Source organism: Perca fluviatilis, chromosome 4 (genome assembly GCF_010015445.1).
Source record: "Perca fluviatilis chromosome 4, GENO_Pfluv_1.0, whole genome shotgun sequence".
NCBI lineage: Eukaryota > Metazoa > Chordata > Actinopteri > Perciformes > Percidae > Perca > Perca fluviatilis.
Genome location: NC_053115.1, coordinates 21968869 through 21991516, shown reverse-complemented (window position 1 = coordinate 21991516; position 22648 = coordinate 21968869). Strand labels below are relative to the sequence as shown.

The window sequence follows — 22648 nt, the reverse complement described above, 5'->3', positions numbered from 1 at the left end:
ACATTTTTCATCACATGCAGAAAACATCTCCTCACTATCCGCTAGCTGCCTGTCAGGCTCCACAAACGGCAACAAAAACAAACTGTGCCAACCTGCCGTTTGTGGAGCCTGAGCTGCCTTCATAGACCGTGTTTTTTTACAGTGTGTTCAGGGGACGGGCAGCTAGCGGATAGTGAGGAGATGGTTGCTGTACGTGACGAAAAATGTTGTAGCCTAAAAAAACGCGTCACATCACTTAGAGCACCTTTAAGAATGCAATTGTAAATCCCTTGGATTTGTTAGCCCTTATTTCTTTGGTCTACTTTGCAATATCATGCCAAGTAAGAGTAATCTCATTTATTCCATTGAACTGTAATGTGATCTAGTTATTCACTGACAGATGACAAGAAAAAGTAATTATCTGATGACCCACAAAGTGACTTAATAAAAAGACACATCTACCCAAAAAGCACATCCACATGCTCTACATTTTCAAATTCAGCACAAGTGTCCTTGATTAACATACCAACACACTGCCAAAGTGCCATTAAGAAAAATTGCACATATTAATGCAAACAAAAAACCCTGCTGATATTAATAACAAGTTGATTCTGGCACCTGAAAAGCCAGTTGGTCATGAGATGTAAGTCAAATAGGGATGTTAATAGATCCAAAAGTGCATGACAAGCACATCGTGAAAACCATAGTGTCCATAGACTGGTGCCAGAAAGAACAAGTGTAGATTATTAAACTGTGACAACAACATCAAAGGCACAACACACAACACAGCAGGCATCTGAAAGTCCATGTAAAAGAGATGGCTGGATGGTGTTCAATAAGCACAGATTAAAAAGGCACAATAATGCTTGATAATAGGAATCAGTTTTGAGTTAATTTACTCAAATAATGTTGAAGCACTTCACGTGACTATAGTTGATGGTATTTTAGCCCTTCCAAAACAAAAACACAACAGCCAAAGTGTAAGGAATCGAGTGTGTCTGTTCTATTGTAAGCTGCTGACGTTAGCATGCCTGACATTCTACCTGTAGTTACCTAAAGCCTTGTTTCCACCAAGCAGTCCAATTCAATTCGGTTCAGTTCATTATACATTAGAAAGGTTATTTTGGCGTTTCCATTCCATTTCCATTCATTGCTTCAAAAGTTAAAGATGGTACCAATAGAACCTCTCCATTCAGTCCTGTTTATCGTTCACCACTCTGTTGAGGTATCTAACACACAGATCCAATACCAAAGACTGAGCTAGAAACTAAGTGGAGCAATGAGAAATTGCTCCACTTAGAGAAAAAAATGTTTTTTTTGCTCGTTTCTTTGCACGTTGCTGTCCATTTCTTTCATTGCACATCCAAGCAATGCAGGAGGAAATGTAAAAACTAAAAACAACATGCTACTTACGAGGTTGACGCAACTCTTACCAACCAGTAACATTTAAGAGTACTGTCTGCCGTGGAAACACAGAACAGATCTAGTGTTTATGTACGTGTTATGTACTATACTGAAAGTGTTTGATGGAAACGTGGCTTAATTTAGCAGTAATGTATACAAAGGCCAATATCATAAGATAGCTAACTAAGTTTTGTGGGATTACAATAAAATATAAAACCACAATAAAGTTTTTTTTTTTTTTTGTCTTATCTTCTCTTTTTTTGTTGTTTTTTATGTATCTGTTTGTACCTCTGAATTTTTTTACAATAAAAATAAAGTACCACATCTGAGTGTTTTTGTTATTAATTGTACCAAAATCTGGTAATATTTCACACTTTAATGAACACCACCAGCTACACTACAGTGCATTGAGAAACAAGGCGATTGTGGGTGACCATTTTTACCGCTTGGAGGGAGACGAGGAGGGGAGAGCAGGCCAGAGTGAAATATTTTTTATATCATAGTTCTGATGCCTGCTTCTCCGCCTCCGAGGGTTGGACCCCCAAATGGGCGCGGTAGTACTCCGTCTCATAGTGCTGGCGCCGCTCACTGCGCTTGAAGAACCCACACTGGGCAACAGATAACCACAGGAAAAGTAAAACAGGGGAAACGTTGGAAAATGAAACAGAAAGGGGATTTTAGGATAGAGAGTTCCCAGTGAGAGGAGACAAAACCAAAAGGATGACACACAGAGGACAAACAAAAGAGGAAAGGAACAGATGAGAGTGAGCTAGAGGGAATAAAATGAATATACAGAACAAAGTAGATAGAAATAATTGGACTACCATCGAAAGTGATGAGAAAATGCCAGCGTAATGGCCAATAAGGTGACAGGGATAAAGTCAATTACACTGCAAGAACCTCTTATGTATAGGCCATTGGACTACATAAATCAATATTTGATATTAAAGTGAATCCTTATTCATTGTTTTGGGACTTTGACACATAGCAAAATATGCTGTATAGAGAGCAGAAGTGTTACACAATGCAGCCTGCACAATGCAGTGACATTTATGTATCCTGTGTTTGTTACCTTCCACAGTATGCAGACCAACAGAGTCAGTAGCAGGATGCCTGCCAGGACGGCTATAAGGATGATCCACCATGGGATCCAGTACTGGTCAGCGAGACCAGGCTCAGGATAGATCATCACTGGAACCTGGGGAGGAAAGGAGGATGCAATAGAAATGCTAAATTAAAAGAAACGTAGAAGAGATATTTCTCCTTGGCCTCGGTCACATTTGCTTGTAAGATAAGTGCTGTAAAAGGAATTTAGAAATGTTCAGATTATTAATTAATTTTATATTTTCTAAATATGGTAGGGATATGTAAAAGGTGCTGCCATTTTATATGCCTAATTATATAACTAAATTACAATTCTTTTGAGGATACATGCTCTGTGAACTGAAGTGTGACGAGTACCTGTGCAGCAGCATCCCTGAGGACCAGATGTTTGATACTGGACTTCACAGTTATGTTGGCTCTGATCAGCAGCTCCAGAGCACTGACTGCTGAAAACTCCTGACAGACAGAGAGAGAGGAACAATGAAAACTTGGTATTTAATAGTTTATCAGTTATATACATAAACTGTTCAGAGTAATACTGTGCTTTGTTCATTCAAATCCAGCTCTTAAAGTTACCGTGAAATAAAACAATACATTTGTAGATACATTGTACAAATCTAAATCCTAGTCTCAAATTTTAGCTAATTGAGACATATATTAATATTCCAGCCAATAAAATGTCATCATAGATTTTGGGCAAACCCATCAGATCAGACAAAACCTGGAAATGGAAATTCTGTTCTTCTATAACCTGGTCTTCCTTTTGTAGTTTGGACCATCATTCATATTATATAATAGGATGGATGGCTAAAACTATGAAAGACCCATATAAATAAGTAATTTAATAAGTTAATAAAATAAGTAATACATTCTGCGCCGACATCTTTATTCATGTGGACATAAATCAAACCAAAGAAGATAACTGCCATCTAAAGAACATTTCATTGGATGTCAAGAAAAAGCAAACACCAAGTTGGTTGTATATTTCTTGTTATTCATGGATATCCCACTGAATATTAAACAGGTAGCCGCAGGTGACCCAATGGTAAAAAATGACAGCTATATTCACATTACTGACTGCCTTAACTGCCTTAAAGGTCCAATATGTAATATATTTACTGTAATAAATCCAAAAATGACCAGAATGCGTCATCAGATATTAAGGAAACATGCTAAGTTGAAATACTATCTTTTCTGACAACAATACTAATGCCAGTATTTTCTCCTCTTGAAATTTCTGTTCTGTGACGGAATTTCTGTTGTTTTGACCTGTGTGGTGTTATCAACTGCCCAGTTTGACATCCAGGCAGGGTTGCCAGATATACCTGTAAAAACTTAAACCCAGCGCGCTACAGCTGTAATGTTAGTACAGCCATGAAAGCAGCAAACAAACGAACAGGATCACCAGAGATAGATTGCGATAAAAAAATGGCATGTTTCTAACAGTTGCATGACCAGAGACGTAACAAACCCCAGGTAAATATTGGAGATGTATTTGAAAGATGGAGACAGCTTAGAGCCCAAAAGGACGGCAAGTTGGCTAATTTCCTCCTAAACAGGTAAGCATTAGCTTCCGGCTAATTTATCACGGCTACAAGGGACGGGCATGTTAAGTAATTTCAACATTTGTGTACTCACATTGAATTATATAGCTAGAGTACCCGAGTTGGTAGGCAAGCAGGCCACAGCTGTTTACAACGTGTAGCCTGTTCAGCGGCCGTACCCGACAATGGTGAGTTATTTTAATCCAAGAGAGGGGGGCTGTAAATCGGGCAGATATGACTGAGTTTGCAGTGTGTTTAACGATTGTTCCCTTAATTCTAAGCCAATATTCAGTCGGGTGGCGAGGACGGCAAGGTAATGTTATTTTTAGCGGTTCTCACCGTAATTCTAAGCTGAGGAAGTGTGTCTGTCCGTTGGGTGGAGAGGACAGCGAGGTTGTTGTGTTTTTAGCGGTGCCTACTGTAATTCTAAGCTGAAAAAGTGTGCCTGTCAGTTGGGTACAGAGCTTCGCGTGAGCACGGCTTTTATGACTGTCTATTATAGCCAGCATCTAACGTTAGCTACTCTGCTGTGCTGTGAAGTAATGTCTGGCTATGTGAGACAAGCATCTAGCAACATTGATATGGATGCTGCGGTCTCAGCCTGGCAACCTCCTTGAACTTCGAGTCTGGGGAGGAGGGGGCGGGGGAGACGACTCTCTCCAGTATTTTGAATTTGTACTGCAGTAACTATTTTAAACACTAGCTGTCAGTATTACATATTGCACCTTTAACAAGCTGACAAACACCTCTTGATAGTTATTCTGTAAGTGCACTTTATTCACTTCACTCGCATCAGATCAATGTGAGTGCCGGCAGCGGCTGTAAAGGCTGGACTGAAGCTGAGATGGAGAGTAACGTGCAGTAGGGTGCTGATGTAATGATGACAGGGTTTTTTATACCTCTATGAAGCTGCTGTTCCACAGCCTGGCATGGATCTTCAGGACAGCTTGACCAGAGAAGCTGTGGAGGGGACACTGTATCAGGACACAGCGTGCCGACCCCAAGAGACAATCCTGGAGAAAGAAATTACAGTTGAGCGCTCTGGGATTAATGTTTTTTTTTCAAATGAACTGGAGACATACATAAGTAGCTATAAAAGTAGTGAAAAGCAAAACCTACAAAGGCTGCATCTTTTCTTTTGTGCATCTACTGTATATTTTCATTTCCTTCTTACCAGTTTGAGCGACTTGCGTCTCTCTGAAGCTGCCACAGCAGGGGTGGTTCGTCCCATGCTGCCTTTTGTCGTCACTTGACCGTCCTCCTCTGGGTGGGAGCGGCGCGTTCGCCCAGCCTGGTGAAAGTGAGACATTCATACAGGCAGATAAAGATCAGTCTCTAAAAATGGTCAGTACGTTGTCAGTGTGGACAAGACAGTGTAGAAAGGTAGAACAGGATGATGATGTTAATGATGCAGTCTTGACAAGAAAATGTTGTTACAAAAATTTTCCAACTGCTTTTCTTTGAACTGGATGGAAATGGAAAATACTATATATTTAAGAAGGAAACTTTGTGTTTTTGTCATCTAACAAATGTTTTCCATTTCCAGCACAAATCCTTGATTTTTCTACAGTCAGAAGCACTGTGAATAAGATAGGAGAATGTAGATCTAAGAAATATGTTTTCTATTGCAATTTCTTTATTATTTTATTCTTTTTTTTTTTTACAAAAAGTAGCCTTCCTTTGTTAATAGCAAACCCAGCTAATATTAAAATTGAGATTGAACTAGAAGTTGGCCAGAATAAAGTGCGAAATGTTAATTGCTAAAGTGAAAAATTCCCAATTGAGTAATGATGGACCTATGATTCCTGGGCAAAAGCACTGAAGCTGTGTTCATTGGCATTCAAAGAATTTAGCCAGCATTTAACATGGCTGCCACTTAGATACCTTTGGGTCAGTTCACTCACTTTAGGAGCCTTCCACGTCAAAAAACATTATTAATCGGCCACATCTTCTGTGGCCAAAAAAGTGGATGCAGACGGAGTGTTGTCTTAATTGGTGGTGTTAGAATAAGATTTCCTAGCAGAGTCAAAAATGAGCTCTGCTCTGCTTACACTGTGACTGACAGGCTGTGGGAGTTCTGCCAGTGAGGAGCTGTGTAGCTTCAGAGGATTCAATGCCCCTGTTGGGGTGCACTGTGTGTTTGGGTGACCTTCAAACTTCAAGCTGACGGGATACAAGAGCCATTTCTCATTGGCCAGCTCGTAAGGCCACATGATGTTGAGGAAGGCCGAGCCGAGCGTCTGCAGAGTTTGGCCGGGATTAGCAACCTGACGGAGAAAACATATAACACGTATTATATTAAATGTGTGTCTTCCTTTAGCCATTATATACGGTATGAGACGCTGCTCACCTGTGTCCATGTGGCAATCAGAACGCACATACACAGGGTCCTGAATATACACACACACACACACACAAAAACACACTCACACACACACACACTCGTTCCTCACCACAAACTCGATATCAACGGGGCTGCCGATGTCCTCCAGACTGGTCATGGCACTCTCTCCCTTCACTGTCCCGCTGAAGAACAGCTGGTGCGGAGTAGCAAGCCTACAGTAAAACAGGATCACATCAGTGTGTTGGACAGCTGCACACACACTCACACAGCTTCATATAGCATATATATGTTTACTAGGCACAGTACTGGCCCAGCTAGCCTGGGCTTATATCATGTCTCTCATAACTGCTAAAGAGCAAGATGAATTTTATTTAGTCAAACTCATGCATGTACATTGTTAAATCCCACAGATTATTTTTAATTCTTAAAAAGATTCCAAATATGACCAATGTGAGGCTAAATTTGGTGGAAATGTGTAAAAAATGATGCTCACGATATCTTTAATATCTCAGTGTAAACATCATAAAGCATCAACGAAGAGTTGGAACATGCTGATACAGAATAACATGATTTTAACAAGCTTAAAGCTAAGGGAAAACAATTGGAAATGTGTATGTTATGGGTTTAAGTAAACTATCCTAAGATAAGGAAGCCTTTCTGTGGCAAATACAGTACATTGAGGGAGAAGCTGCTTTAAAAGGTTTCACTCACCCACTGACAGACAGAGGGAGCTCTATCACAACTTTAGCAAAAGCTGTGACTGGCACCAGATCAAGCTGCTCACTGATACTGAGGACAGACCCACAAACAAACACTGTAATCAAAGGATTATTTTGCCTGAACAAGTCAAATATCTGCACTTAAATAACTGAAGCTCGATGTGAGTTAAATTAGATGCTAATCTAAAAAGATGTGGAGGATTTACGTTGTCAGTAATAGATCTGCTGTCAACTCAGTGGTCTCAATCGTGATGTTTGATGTGCTCAAGTTGATGGAGAATTTCAGCTGAAAAAAAATATATTTCAGAAAAAAACAATAAGTGGAAAGGCAATATAACTACACTTATAGCTGAAATTATGCTGGTTTTGTTTCACACTGTAGTAAAGAAATATCTAAAGTTATGAAAGTATATGAGATGAACAAGAAATATATTTACAACACGTTGCATCTTTTAACCCTGACAGTCTTCCAAGCTTTAACTGAATTCACACTGTTTCCTTACCTTAGCATCTCGTTTCACAGGGTTTCCCAGGTCACATTCAACTTGGGAGCCATTCTGGTTCGCTTGGCACCTCATCTACAGTCAAACAAATACAATCCAAAAAAACTGAAATCCAAACACATATGTTTTAACGTGGAGAGAAAAAGTGTTTTTCTTATTAGAGCCCATACCTGTGGTGGGATCCTGGAGCCGGCATACGACAGAGTGTTTGGAAGGGAGATTAGCAGCTGAGCAGCGTGGGCGTCGTCTCCGTCCTCCTCAGGGTGCAGGGGGTCAGAGGGCATGTTGGTGACGGTGATCTCCAGCACCACCAGCCGCTGGTCTGACAGGGAGAACACCTGCACATCATCCTCATCTCTACATGAAGAGAGTGGGAGAAAAGCACATACATAGAGTATCAACTTATAAACGTTGACAAACATGACAGTAAACGAACATGACAGGAACCGTGACAGTAAAACATGAATTATATTCTTGTGGTAAACATCTGTATACACATTATTGCATACAGATAGTTGTTTGTGTTGGGGGTATCGGTTGCTAGGTAACAGTTTGCACCAGCTCACACAGAGTGGGTTTTTTGCAGACACTAACTTTGGCAGAGGGGTGAAGAGGTCGGAGGTCAGGGGTCGTGTTCCAAACTGGGAGTTCAGCTTCAGGTTGCTCTGGCAGATTTTGTCGCTGCCGCATCCTTCTCGCAGGAAGTTCACCTTCGGAGTGTAAACGAGGCAGACATGAAGTCGTTTTTTTTTTTATCTCAAAGCACATTCTACGTTTACTGTCAGGTAATCGATTAGCTCTGTCAAACCGTAACGGGCATGTTTCTCTTTATTTCTCTTGTTGTAGTTTTTTACCTTTTGTAGATTAAAATGATTAATCACGTAATAAATGTGGCCCATTAAAATGAATCCCAACCATTAAATACTTCAGCTTCCTTTTTGTTACAGACCTCAGAGTGCAGCGTGTTAGACGGGGAAACACTCAGTACAGGCGCCAGCTTCTCCAGCCTCTTGGCACCTGAGTGTCTGCGTGGTGGCACAGGCTTGATAGTGTGGGTTATCGCCAACGAGATGGGACGCAGTTTGTCAATGATGTTCTCCTGCATGGACAGAGATTATAAAAATACTAATTTGGACAACAAAAGATTTGGTCAAACAAATTTGGTTTGTTTATGCTGCAAAAGAGTGTGGATTTTTTGCAACATTTTGACTTGTATACGTCAAAATTTTGAATCAAAGGTAAACTGTTCAATGCCCCAAAACTCGGTACAAAAGGTAGATTGTCAAAAGAAACATGGTATACCTTTACTTTATTATTATTTCCATAATTGTTTTGCTACCAAAAACAAATATAGAAATACTAAGTCCAAGAACCACCTATTATTATTATTATTATTATTATTATTATTATTTTAAGTTACTAACATGGAGCTGGAAGGTAGCAGTGGTGCACACAGGGTGACGCTGCCGATGCAGCTCCACTTCTTCTGTCTGAGTAAACTCCGGCTCCAGGGAACTGCGGCCCAGGAAGTTAACGCGGTGCGGGAGGCCCAGCTTCCTGCGCTCTGTGTCAGCTTCAAAGTACACCACCAAGGCTTGAAGGGAGTGAAAATGAGAGCGATGCATGAAGACAGATAGAGGGATTGAAAAATGTCAGGACACATACTATACAGAGAGCACTTAAAGAGCCCCCCGGGGGGTAGAACATATATGAAACCCCCATCTGAGGGAATACAGTATTACACAGCTGTGATTTAATCAAAATAAAGTCTAATGTTACTCCACAGATAAGGTTACTTTCCACTGTATATAGAAATGACTCCTGTCCCACATGAGAGAAGAACAGAAATGGTCTTAAAAAGCGAGGTGTGACTTACTCATGTGTGGGGAGTAGTGTTCTGGGTGGGCTGTGAAGGTGAAGCAGGCCTTGACCTCCACGCTAAAAAAGGCACACAGTGCAGAGCGAAAATCACTTTCTTTGTTACAGATTTTAAACAGTATTATAGATTGAGATTAATCATAATTTTGAAAAGAAAACCATAGACACAAATACATTAGCCGTTTTAAAATATGGATTTAGTTCAGTTATCCTGGATTATTTTACATATTATCAGTACGTACCAGACTCCCTCTCTGCCCTTGCAGTTGTACTGCTCCAGATCAATGTACTGAGGGTCGATAGATATTTCTCTGATCACATGGATGACTGGACGAGACCTTGGGGACACAAAAACACAAAACGATGGGTCAGGTGAAACTAATTATAAAAATAGATACTGAACATGCAAGATTTGTGCTTAGATTTGGAATTTTTTCCAACAATAATTTTTTTTTCAAAGTCTTTTCTCACCTGAAGAGGACCACTGAGTCATTAAGAGAGCCCACTGCAATATCTGGGTAGTGGTTATTATCAATATCCAAACTGCCTGAGATGGAGTATCCAAAACGTCTCACATCAAAGTTGCGACCATCCAGCACCTGACGGAATAAAAAACACTAATGAAATCTTGATTCCTTTGGTCTATTCATTTTTTATTCTTCCTGTCATCTTTCTTTTCTTCTGTTAGCTCATTCCTAAACTGCTGTGTGAAACTCACCTGAGCAGGTTTGGTTTCAATTCCAGCATCTGAGCCTCTGTAGATGAAAACTTTGCCATCTCCATCAAACGGTGCCCCCACAGCAATATCTGACCAGATACAGAAATTATTGAAAACTATTTTAAGTGTGCAAACATTAAATTACACTATTTGCATCTAACTAGTTTGAAACAGAAACAGTAGGACAAGGACAAGTGGCAAACTAGTTACTGCTCAAAAGACATTGCTCAAAAACTTCATGAATGAATTGAAACCATCCCCATCTATTTTGAACAGAACAGAATAAGTCCCTTTCCATAAGTGAAACTGATGATGAACTGTGTGAAAAAACATTGTTCTCACCTCCGTATCCATCCTGGTCCAGATCTCCTACGTTGCTGACCGTCATTCCAAACATGGAGTCGTATGTCCCATTGAGACGGATGGGTCGGGCCTGGTCGTCCCAGTGACCGAAGGGGTTTAGGTACACATACACAGCTCCACCAATCTCTGCCTTACGGTCAAAGAAATTAGGAGCTCCAACAATCAGATCGGTCCAGCTAGGAACAGAAACAGAGAATTAAAAATGAATAATATTTTATAAAGCAGTTTTTGGGTGCCCCTAGAACCTCTTATGAAGTTTTTCCTTTAAACATAACCTGTCTCATCTACTCTTACCCCAAATGGTAGAATGCAACTCAGTACATGTATGCAGGTACTGTACTTAATTACAATTTTGAGGTACTTGTACTTTACCTGTGATTTCCATCTCATACTACTTTATACTTCTGTTCCTCTACATTTCAGAGGAAAATATTGTGCTTTTCACTCCACTACATTTATTTCACAGCTATGGTTACTAGTTACTTTTTAGATTAAGACTTTACATATAAAACATGTGTATCAATATATAAAAGTTGATGCATAATTGTAGATTAAACAAAATGATTTAAAGCTGTTAAATTAGCTCCACCTCAACCAGCTACAGTAAAGTACTGTAATATGCTAATGTCATCCATGTTAATTATCCAGTGATATAGAAATATAACCCTGACAGGGCCAATTCTGCCAAACGGGCACATTTACTTTTGAGATTTTAAATAGATTTAGCTGAAAACACTTGTGTTTATTATTATTAGCATCATCTATTTAATGATGATCATCTGGACTGAATCCTTACCCGTCCCTGTTCAGATCCGTCGTAGCTACCGAGTACCCAAATGAAGATGCCAGCTCCTCCCCCCAGAAGATGTGCTGCGGCACGAGCCGGTACACATTGTCCTTCCTCAGCAGCACCACTGCCCCTGTGTGATTGGCCCTAGGTGCACCCGCCACAAAGGTCAGCTCGCCGAGGCTCATTATGTCCATGGCCGAGTCCACAGAAAACCCTGTAAGAAAAAGAAGATGGAAGGCAGGACGGAAGGGAAGACGTGGGGCAGGAAGAGGAAAGGATCAGGGGTTAGTAGTGACAGTGGGCCTCTGGGGCTCATCTCCTCACTGTGTAGCATGTTCTGCTCATCTTCTTACTAATGAAATGCGTGTCTTGAGTGACTATTGATTTTATGACAAACTCATGATGGGTGTAAATGTCCTGTGTGCATGTGTTTGAAGACTGCTGGGGGCCCGGCAAATGGTTATGTGTCCACTGGTAAGAGCAGAATTGCTGTTTGTGATGTTAACAGAAGGAGATATATGGGACTTCACCTAATGTCTCATGAGATTCATGATGCTGCTGCTCTGTATCAGACGCCTCAAGTGAAGGCCGGATATAAACATAGTGGGTGGACGTTAATCAGATTTATAACCTAGAGCAATCCCTCTTTTGTGTGGAAGTGTACGTCTGCATGTGTGTGTGTGTGCGTGCGTACGTGCGTGCGTGCGTCTGTAAAGGAATGTGTGCTTGCATATAAATCAGGTCGAGCAAAGGAGCGAATGGGGAGGGGGAGGTGTGTGTGTGTGTGTGTGTGTGTGTGTGTGTGTGTGTGTGTGTGTGTGCGGTGTGTTTGGTTCATGACAAGATGTGCGTTGAAATGTTTTTTTATCAAGCTGTGAAAAATAGAACATCATATTAAACATTTCAACTGAACAGAAGCAACCACATGCATTTGCATCACTCGTTTAAAAGCATGCAGAGGGGAGGGTGTGAAATAATCCATCAGGACATGAGGGAGGACATTTGTTGGTCCTGAATAAACATGCAGGGGGTGACACAACATAGACACACAGTGGGCAGCTCCAGGGTGGCAGGTGAGGAATGCAACAGTCTGCTTCGCAGGTCCTGTAAAAACCAACGAACGCAGACAAAGGTGCTACTTTTTCCACACAGGGTGGCTTTTAACACACAGGCTCGCTACAAGGTTGTCTCTATAAAAATAAATTGGGAATGAAAGCTTAAGGCAGCAAAAGGTTTTTAAAGGGGCCCTGCTACAATGGTAAAGTATTTGCACAATAACTTGCAAATGACAGTGATACTGCGCATATTGTGCATATCTTTTGTGTGTATATGTTATACTATTATTCCATCCTTCAGTGCTATTTTTAATATTTTGTTCTATTTTGTCACCTATTTTGTTGTTTTAGTCTATTCTAATTTTAAATATTTGACCTGTTTATACATGTTCAGTGTGAGTAGCATGGAGGGGGCTGCAGCTGCATGTCATTGTGCAATTATGTGCTGCAATGACAATAAAGCTGAACCTTGAGCCTAACTGTTTGGTGTCACTTCATTTGGTCGAAGAAATTATTTAAAATAGTTGCCATTTTTTTTTTCAAATCTATAACACATATAATACATGTTTGTCCATTGTCCTGTGTAAGGTGTATCCTCACTAAACCATTGTGCAGTTATACATTAACTTGACTTTCCAACTATTCACATGAGTGATAGTATTAACCTTATCATATATTTCATTCTACATGTTATTCTCAGGATGTCCTCCGAACTCAGATTCCCATTTATTTCTTATTTGTAAAGTATTGCCTTATGCCACAGTGGCAATATGTAAAATGGAAATTAATGTTTTTGTTAAGTCATATTGCAACTCTTTACACTTTTATTTAGGCTACTTTTTTTACTTCTTTGTTTGTTTTATCCCATCAACTACATTCCATTTTACAAACTGCTATCAAAACCAAAAATAATAAAAACTGGGTTTTCTTTTTTAATTGTTGATAAATTAAGCAAGATAAAGTCAAGACTAAAGACTTTGAGAATAAATGTTGTTTTGACCTGAGAAGCACAAATTACAGAAAGAACAGAAAAACTGAACAACCATTGTTGTTCCACCAGGATGTGGAAACAAGTCTCAAGAAACCAGGCTTTGACCGAACATCCTGCAATAAAGAGCTTCTTTCTATTCTCTCTGACAGGATTTTATTTGGCCTTGATTTTTCATTCATTTATTTATTTATTTGACAGGGACAATGCAGACAGCCATAGTGTCAAAACAAAGCTTGTCACTGAAGTGCTGCATAAAAAGTTTATAGCAGATGCTAATTTTCAACTCCAGTCCCTGGTTGGGCTTTTATACACAATAAAATGTACATACGGAGGTAATGCTCTTTGAAATGTCATTTATGTAGGTAACATAAAATAGGAAAACAACTAGAGTCCTTTGACATTTTGGATGAATGATAGTTCAGAAAGAAAATAATCAGAAAAAGCTACAACACTATCTCTATCATTTTAGTAAGCATGCATATGCGTGGCTTATCATCTGGTTAAGATCAATGGAAGCATGTGAGTTATAAATGAAGGCTAAAAGGTCATGTGGGAATTAGTGTTGTCAAGGAGACGGCTCAATGTGGAGAGAGGGACGGTAAGCAGGCTTGGAGGTATGTGAATAAAGAGATTTATGGCAGATTCACACACTTAGTGAAACGTAATAACTGGAACAATAACAACAAATAGGTTGTGTTAAGCAGACGATGAGTCGCTACATGTGGATACTTAATACCTAGACATTCATAACATAACAAAAACCAACTTTAGTCCAACGCTTTGGTCCAGACTGAAATATCTCAACAATTATTTAATGGATCACCATGACATTTTGTACAGACATTCACAATCCCCAGAGGATGAATCATATTGACTTTGGTGATCTCCTGGCTTTACCTCTAGCACTACCAGCAGGTCAAAGTGTTCAAAGATCCAGTGAAACATCTCTACATCTACAGATGGATTGGGACACAACTCTGTAGAGACATTCATGGTTCCCAGATGATGAATCCCTAATAACTTCGGTGATCCTCTGACATTTCTTGTACTGCTGCCATGAGGTTGACATGTGTTGTTTTGAATAAAAAGTAACAACAACTATTACATGGATTGCCGTGACATTTTGTGCCCACATTTATGATCCCAGCAGGATGAACTGTAATAACGTTGGTGATCCCTCAACTTTATATAGCTATGTTATAGCACCTTCTTCAGGTCAATATTTGTGTGTCCAGTACTTTAGTTTATGACCAAACCTGCTAAACTAATAACATTCCTATCAGCCTCACCTGTACTTGTACAAATGTCCCCTGATAAACACCAGCATAATAGCATTGTGAGCATATTAGCATTTAGCTCAAAGCACTTTTGTGCCTATGTACAGCCTCACAGAGCTGCTTGCTTGGCTTTAGATGCTTTGTCTTGTTAGATAAACCTTTTTTTATCAGTAAAATAAAATAGTAAAACTATGAAAACTAACAAGAAAACCACCACCACCTGGAAAGCTTCATACCGACAAACACATGCAGACTGACTCAACACACTACAGGCGACAGATATCTACAGACAGAACAGACAAACACCCTGCTGCTACACAAAGAGACAACCATCTCACTGCCAATGTCAAATCAGCAGCAAAAAGCAGACAGAAAAAAAAATAATACCAAAAATTAAATTAAATTAAATTAAATTAAAGTTTTACTCAGAGTGTCCAGTTTTGGATGGCTGTCTCTTTATAACAGTACAGGTGATACGGTCCTACGTAGGACATAGATTACACACTAAAAATCTATCTGGAATTAGCAGAAAGGATTAAGACGAAGACAGAGGAGGAGGGTGGGACTACTTTCACTACAAGCCCACTCCGGTCCAAACAAAACCACCTCACGCCTACAAACCTAAGTAGCTATTATGAGCTACATCCTCAAACGATGTGGGCCGGCTGGATGGCTCCAGAGTTTTGTACAGCAGAGCATCTTCAATGGGGCTAGCCATGAACAAGAGCCCTATGGCCCAAGACAGGAAAAAGAAAGACAGAGAGAGAAAGAGAGATGGAGGGACGAGTGTAGGAGAGGAGTGATGGGGTGGTGAAATGGTGAGGGTGGGGGAAAAAAAGAGTGGAAAAAGAAGGGGAGAGGGAGGTGCAGGTGAGACAGGCTGTGATTGATTGGTGTTTTGTCTTTGAGGTGCCGCAGCGGTCGTGCAAAACCACTGGGTACCTGGCGGAGAGATGACGTTTCAGGCTCAGACTGCACCCTGACTGGTTGTACACCACCCTATTCAAAGTGGTGACATGTTTTCTTGTGCTAGAGGGTGGTGGATGGAATAAGGATAACATCATTGTTGTTGGGTTGATTTGTAAATAGTTCCCTTGTTTGCTCAAGAAAGGGAGAAAGGCCAAACGACGCTGGCATCACAGATTCATGTCAGGCCACAATAAGCTCTGGACAATTTTCAAATGTCTGCCCACATTCACACGGGAAAGCATTGGTGGAGTCACATTCAGGGCTCTGTAAGTCACACACAGATCCAGGCTCATCCAGAAATAATCCACAGGGAATGACTAGTTTAAGGCAGTTTGGCAGCTGCTACCATTACTAGCTCCTGTGGTTTTGGCAGCCATGTTGGAGTACAGTCCAAGCCCTAGCGTCATCCTCCACCGGCCCTCTCTTTCTCTGCTGTGCACAGGCAGCAGTGAGCAGGGAGGGCGAATCCTACCCAAGTAACTGTGGGAAGCCACAGGGATGAGCTGGGCATTAAGTTGTTTCTGATCTGCCACCTCGTAGGGCCCGTCGTCATAGAAACCAAGGTCAAGCAGAGTCTGGTTTAGGAGTTGGACCCGCATTTCACCTGGAATGGAAACAGGTGAGGCCACAGCAACGCAACAAGCAACCACTGCAGACATTGGAATACAAACGCTAGTATTGCTTGTTGCAAATGCAGCAATTGACAATGCAAAATATTATTTCACAAATAGTGTTTTTCATAAGATTTGTTTTGTAAGATTTTCCTGAAGCTGTCCCACCACCACAATTTTATTAATTTTTTTGTCAGTCATAAGCTGCTACTCATTTCTTTTGTGCATAGCATTGGGAGTGAGAGAGTTGAGTCCATCACACACACTGTGTCAATTGCATGGACTAAGATAAATTAAGACCTGATCATTGATCTCATGTGGTAGGCAATATAAATCAATCCAGTAACTGCTTGCTGCACCAGATACTGTAAATCTCAGTGCATTCTTTGATTAAGTGCATGCCACTGCCCTGCATAATGTCTGTGTCCAATCAGTAGATTGGTTTATAAATCAATTCAATTTGTGTGTATTACATATTACATATTGTCCTGGTTATAGTCCTGTCTAAATTAGACAGTTCACATGGATTGGCCATCTTATCTCGCTCACATTAGTTGCAACGTGTTGTTTCTTTTATATATGAAAATTGTCACAGTATTCAATAATGAACATCAACCTAAAATCCAAAAAGGTTAACATTTGGCACACAATAATGGTGCAGCACTAATAAGGGCAAAAGTGGGGTCATTGATATAATAATAATAGTAATAATAACTAAGGATAGAATAACTAACTAAAAAATCTTTCTGTCTTTATTCTTCATACCTGTCTACAGGATGTGTACTGATGCTGAAGTTGTTTGCTGACAATTTAGGTATAACATCTTTAGAAGGCAACAATATAGCTCACAGATGTTCCTCAGATTGGGTTAAAATGTGTTAAACACCAAAGATTCAGAATTCTTGTTGCTGCCACACACAACACCCACACAAGTGTTTCTAGTTAATGTGGCTGATTAGACCTCTTCCCAGGACGCGATATTACGAATCCCACTATGGCCACGCCAAGACCCGCACTTCAATAGCATTTATTGGCCAGGCGTCCATGAGAATGCAAGGTAACGTAACGTCATTTGTACAGGTCCTATCCCCTGACCAAATCGGCTATCCTAATCTTAACCACTCGAGGTGAAATGCCTAACCCCAACCAATCAAGCTGCTTTGTAGGGCGGGTCTTGGCGTGGCCATAGTGGGATTCGTAATTTTGCTCCCGGGACTGTGTGGGTGCGTATAGACTGAATGATTGACATCTTCCTGAGTCACCTGTTATCTCTGTTGCACCTGTTAGGGCGGGACAAATTACACCTGTATCATTCTTATTGGTAGATAAAGACTTGTGACCTAATAAATTCCTATCTAAGCTCTGGCCCGCTGTTAGTACCCGATCCGTTCCACCTGCACAATCCGTTCTGCGCATGTGCAAGATGACACGTATGCCATGACGTAGGCGCAGATGATAATGCTGCGTTCATTCCACCACCACCTTGGAATAACGGCACCGCTTCCACCTGCACGATCCATTCTGCGCATGCGCAAGATGTTCACACGCTAGCCTCCAGCTAACGTTAGTTAGCTAATAGCTAATTCGGCGGACCGCTAGGTGATTATAGCGGTCTGCCGTTAGCCTCCCGGGAAGCTAACGTTAGTTTAGCTAACGGTTAATTCGTGGACCGCTAGGTGATTATAGCGGTCTGCCGTTAGCCTCCACCGGGAAGCTAACGTTAGTTTAGCTAACGGTTAATTTGGCTAACCGCTAGCTGATTGCAGCGGTCTGCCGTTAGCCTCCACAGTTAAGCTAACGTTAGTTTAGCTAACAGCTAATTCGGCTAACCGCTAGCTGAGACAGCATGTAAACTTTAAAAGACCCTCAAAATAAAACTTGAAAATAAACGTTAACATATATAACAGCTGTTACGTCAGTTCTACTTTACTTGTGCTCATTTAAAATACAATCACTCAATACTTGTCTTTATTGTTATTACTGTAATGTCTTAATTTAGCTGTAGCCTGCTTTCCCCATTAAGTTTGACTTAACGTTATTTTAGACTGAATCTAGCTGCAGAAACAACGTAACCAGTGGGGCGGTGCCTGTTATTTCGAGGTGGCATGAACGCAGCATTATCATCTGCGCCTACGTCATGGCATACGTGTCATCTTGCACATGCGCAGAACGGATTGTGCAGGTGGAACGGATCGGGTACTGACACCCGCCTTCAACCTGAGTAGAGCGCTAATCAGCCACTGAAAACACCTGTGTGAGTGTTCAGAGGCTTTAAAACTGCAACACCACAATGGTCAATGCATTGTCGTGGTGGTGCGCAAAGTAAAAAAAGGAACGTGGAAATCATACGAATTACAGTGCTTATCTTTTCATTGCTTTTCAAACGTATGGTTCGTGAGAACAGGCTACAATGGTACGAATCTCTCCATTGGAAGTAGCATGTCTGCTTTTTCACAGCGTTGTTTCCGTTAGCCCTCTGCAGGTCAATCAGACACCTTACCTTTCCAGTTGTAAGTTCCCGGAGCTCCAAACAAAATAAAGTTGTTGTCTGGGGTGAAACTGACGGACATTCCCTGCTGACAGAAGCCAAACTGCTCATGTCCCTGCGGCCGGCCCTCACAGAACTTCCACTCCCCTCCGTCCAGGTCATCTCGCTCTGTCAGATCCTCACTCAGGACGTAGCAGCGTCCAATGGGGTCACGAGTCTCTGAAGATTGACCTACACGTTGCCTGAGCTCATACAGGTGAGCACAGGTCTAGTGAGGGACAGGAAATTGCATTAGAGTGTAAGGATTTACTGTCCTTGAAAAATAAGAAATTCATTGACTCATTCAGAAAGTCTACTCTTTACCCTCATACATAAAGGTCTAAAAGTTAGTTCAATTTAACAGATGAACCAAATGTGAAAATGTGCCTTGTATGTTCACAAATCAATGGCAGATCAATCATTGGAAGCAGAACAACACTTTTATTTCTAAACACAATAAAGAAGGAGCTTCCTGAACTGATGCATTTACAGGATGTGGTCTTGACTTACCACCACCTTCCCTCCAATCCCCTGACTCTTGACAGTGACTCCCAGCCACTGGTTGTCTTTGCTCTCTCTGTCCAGACTCACTGAGGGAAAACACAGAAGCAAATTGCAAACATACTGTAGCTGTTTCCATTTTGTAAACCAATTAGGATCTGTTATTCAACTGAGTAATCAAATTAAGATTATAGTAAACTTTTTCTAATGCAATGCAAATTACCAGTGTTGGGAAAGTTCACTTTCTACATGAACTAGTTCAAAGTTCAGTTCACAAATTTTAAAATGAACTAGTTCAGTTCATAGTTCATACTTCAACATTTTGAACTAAGGTTCATAGTTCTTTTTTTCCATATGTTGCCACAAGCTATTATTTTTCAAAATGATTGCCACAGCCCATATAGAACCACAGACAGCAATTGTTTTATCAGTTTTAACACTGAAACTATGCGTCAGATTTCATCTTCATATCCAATCAGTTCAATGTGCCGTTTCAGGTTTGCTGTGGATGTGACTGAAGTGCGGATTTTCTTTTTGAAAGCCGGCGGGCAAAGTTTGCACAGAAATGTAAGATTTTTCCCATCCTCACCGACCTTGTCATAAAACTCGTTTAAATGATCATACGAAGCCGCCATGCTGCTTTTTTTTGATGACGCATGCGACGGTGCGACACTGGTGGCTGGTGTTGCCAGATTGGGTGTTTTTTCTGCTACATATTAAGGCCTGTTTAAGGTGTGTTTTAGCCGGGTTTTCGCCTGGAAGGCTCTATAGAAATCTGGCACCCTATTGAACGAAGTTAAACTGAGAAAGCGTGCTGTTCACAGACACCAGAATGAAGGAGTTCACGGTAACGTTCATCAGGCAGTAATACGGTACGTTCAGTTCACGTTCACCCAAAATATGAACGAGTTTATGAACTATCGTTCAATGAACGCGTTCAGGCACAACCATAGACTGTATATTAATATTAACAGTCTATGGGCACAACACTGCAAATTACTAAGTATACATATAAATTTAGAGTAAGTACATTTTAATGGCAACATTAGTTAGAAGCTTTCAAATAAAAAGGTATGATGGCATTCAATCAGTTCATCTTGCAGCAACTGAATGAATCTAGAAGGCTATTTCTGTTAAATATAGTCTGAGAGGAAAGATAAAGTCGGGAAATTATAAAGTCGATGATCTCTGTGGAAAATAAAAGAAAAGAAAGCGTAGGCAGTATACTAAAAAATATTCTCCTGCAACCAATAATATTCATTATTTATCAATCTGCCTATTTTTTGAATTAATTGAAATGCCTATCAATATTATAGCCTATACATTGACATGTTTCAACTGGTTGTTTTATCTGACCAGCAGTTGAAAACCCAGAGGTTCAGTTTAGTATTTTAAAAAACAACAACAAAAGCAACAATAGAAACAAGAAAAACAGCAAATATGTACATTTAAAAAAGCTAGAACAGAGCTTTCTTTGGGCTTTTTGCTAATAAAATGACCAGTTCATTATCACAATTGTTGCTCATTCAATGAGCAGCAAATTGTCACTGCTAATCAATTAACTGACTAATCGTTTCAGCTCTACACTCACCTTCTCCATCAATATCCACCCTCTCACAATCGTACTCCTCGGGTGTGATTGGACACCTGAACAAGGCTCCTGGCCGGCTGCCTCTCAGCAGGCCCTGCCCCGCTGCCTGCGGTGCCCCCACCAGGATCCTGAAGGAACATCACAGTGAACATTTAGGGCCGTTACAGAGTCAACGCATCGGTACGCATACGCGTCCGCAAGGCTACGCATCGCTACGCTTCGGCCGCCATTATGCGTCGATGCGTAGCCAAATGTGTCGTCCCAGTTTTTGATACGCGACGCGCCGATGCGCCGATGCGCACAATACTATGCGTTGTCGGTGGGGGCGACACTGCACGTATTGTATTGAATCAACATATCTGTGCAATTTCATCAAACATAGGACTACTGAGTCACATTTTTCGGTATGTATCAATGTTGTGTGTAGTCTATGCTGTGTGCCCTCCTCAAGAGGCGAGAGAGAGACCCAAATGTATCTATATATTTTTAAAACCTGCTAAACCATGTTTTAGCGACCTTTTATCAATGTATTGGTCAGTGCTACCCAATCGTAGCATACTGTACTGGTGGGGAAACACGCCAGCATCTGATAAAAAGAAATCAGCCAGCCAGCTGCTCCCTGACAAGAGCCACTCTCCGGGAGGGTCTGTCACTACCCAAAATGAGTAGAGTGCAGCTTTGAGTTGCGCATGCGTCACTTTGCGACGAGTGCAGATGTGAGTTGCGCATGCGTCACTTTGCGACAAGTAGCCTACAAGATGCTAACGGCGGTTTGAGCTAACGTTAGCAATCAAGTAGCCTACTAGATGCTAACGGCTTTTTTAGCTAACGTTAGCAATCAAGTAGCTAGCCTACTAGATGCTAATGGCGTTTTTAGCTAACGTTAGCAGTCAAACAATCATAGAGAGCTAAAACGTTTTTGAAATGACTGCTAGCTACAAGTTAGCAATCAGACACAAAGACTGTCACTTAAATGGCGTTTTGAGCTAACGTTAGCAACCAAACAATCATAGATAGCTAAAACGTTTTAGAAATGATTTCCATCTTCTGTTATTGTATGTAAAGAGAAAAGTTTATTATTTTACAGATTTCACAAATTTCAGTAAGACACGTTATGCCGTAAACAGTTTAAATCTGACCATACGCAACTCACATTTGCATTGACCAAAGCCGGTCTGACTCGGCTAACATCGGGTATGACACGTTATGCCGTAAACCGTTTAAATCTGAGCATGCGCAACTCAAAGCTGCACTCTACTCATTTTGGGTAGTGACAGGGTCTGTCAGTACCCGATCCGTTCCACCTGCACAATCCGTTCTGCGCATGTGCAAGATGACACGTATGCCATGACGTAGGCGCAGATGATAATGCTGTGTTCATTCCACCACCACCTTGGAATAACGGCACCGCTTCCACCTGCACGATCCGTTCTGCGCATGCGCAAGATGTTCACACGCTAGCCTCCAGCTAACGTTAGTTAGCTAATAGCTAATTCGGCGGACCGCTAGGTGATTATAGCGGTAGCTAACGGTATACGGCGGACCGCTAGGTGATTATAGCCGGCCGTTAGCCTCCCCGGAAGCTAACGTTAGTTTAGCTAACGGTTAATTCGGGCGGACCGCTAGGTGATTATAGCGGTGCCGTGGCTCCCACCTAACGAAGCGTAACGTTAGTTTGGCTAACAGCTAATTCGGCTAACCGCTAGCTGAGACAGCATGTAAACTTTAAAAGACCCTCAAAATAAAACTTGAAAATAAACGTTAACATATATAACAGCTG

General features: G+C 41.0%; 1 protein-coding gene across 5 annotated transcripts in view; it reads right to left on the bottom strand.

The window, feature by feature from the left end:
* itga7 (integrin, alpha 7) overlaps positions 1–22648 on the bottom strand; it is a 42236-nt gene that overhangs the window by 1095 nt on the left and 18493 nt on the right. For 2 of the 5 annotated variants that reach the window (XM_039798182.1, XM_039798186.1), the window contains exons 2-24: positions 20869–20996; positions 19287–19366; positions 18750–19005; positions 16111–16242; positions 11353–11560; positions 10536–10732; positions 10194–10282; positions 9947–10074; positions 9718–9813; positions 9474–9535; positions 9022–9191; positions 8547–8696; positions 8192–8307; positions 7768–7954; positions 7598–7672; positions 7301–7380; positions 7087–7164; positions 6485–6587; positions 6083–6298; positions 5206–5322; positions 4931–5044; positions 2845–2943; positions 2456–2581 (exon numbers count right to left, since the gene is read on the bottom strand). In XM_039798182.1, the coding sequence (XP_039654116.1) occupies positions 2456–2581; positions 2845–2943; positions 4931–5044; positions 5206–5322; positions 6083–6298; positions 6485–6587; positions 7087–7164; positions 7301–7380; positions 7598–7672; positions 7768–7954; positions 8192–8307; positions 8547–8696; positions 9022–9191; positions 9474–9535; positions 9718–9813; positions 9947–10074; positions 10194–10282; positions 10536–10732; positions 11353–11560; positions 16111–16242; positions 18750–19005; positions 19287–19366; positions 20869–20996 (3007 nt within the window). Of the gene's footprint in view, positions 1–1826; positions 1992–2455; positions 2582–2844; positions 2944–4930; positions 5045–5205; positions 5323–6082; positions 6299–6484; positions 6588–7086; positions 7165–7300; positions 7381–7597; positions 7673–7767; positions 7955–8191; positions 8308–8546; positions 8697–9021; positions 9192–9473; positions 9536–9717; positions 9814–9946; positions 10075–10193; positions 10283–10535; positions 10733–11352; positions 11561–15290; positions 15399–16110; positions 16243–18749; positions 19006–19286; positions 19367–20868; positions 20997–22648 lie in introns of all 5 variants that reach the window. The other 3 variants (XR_005638988.1, XM_039798184.1, XM_039798185.1) reach the window with 3 other exon arrangements.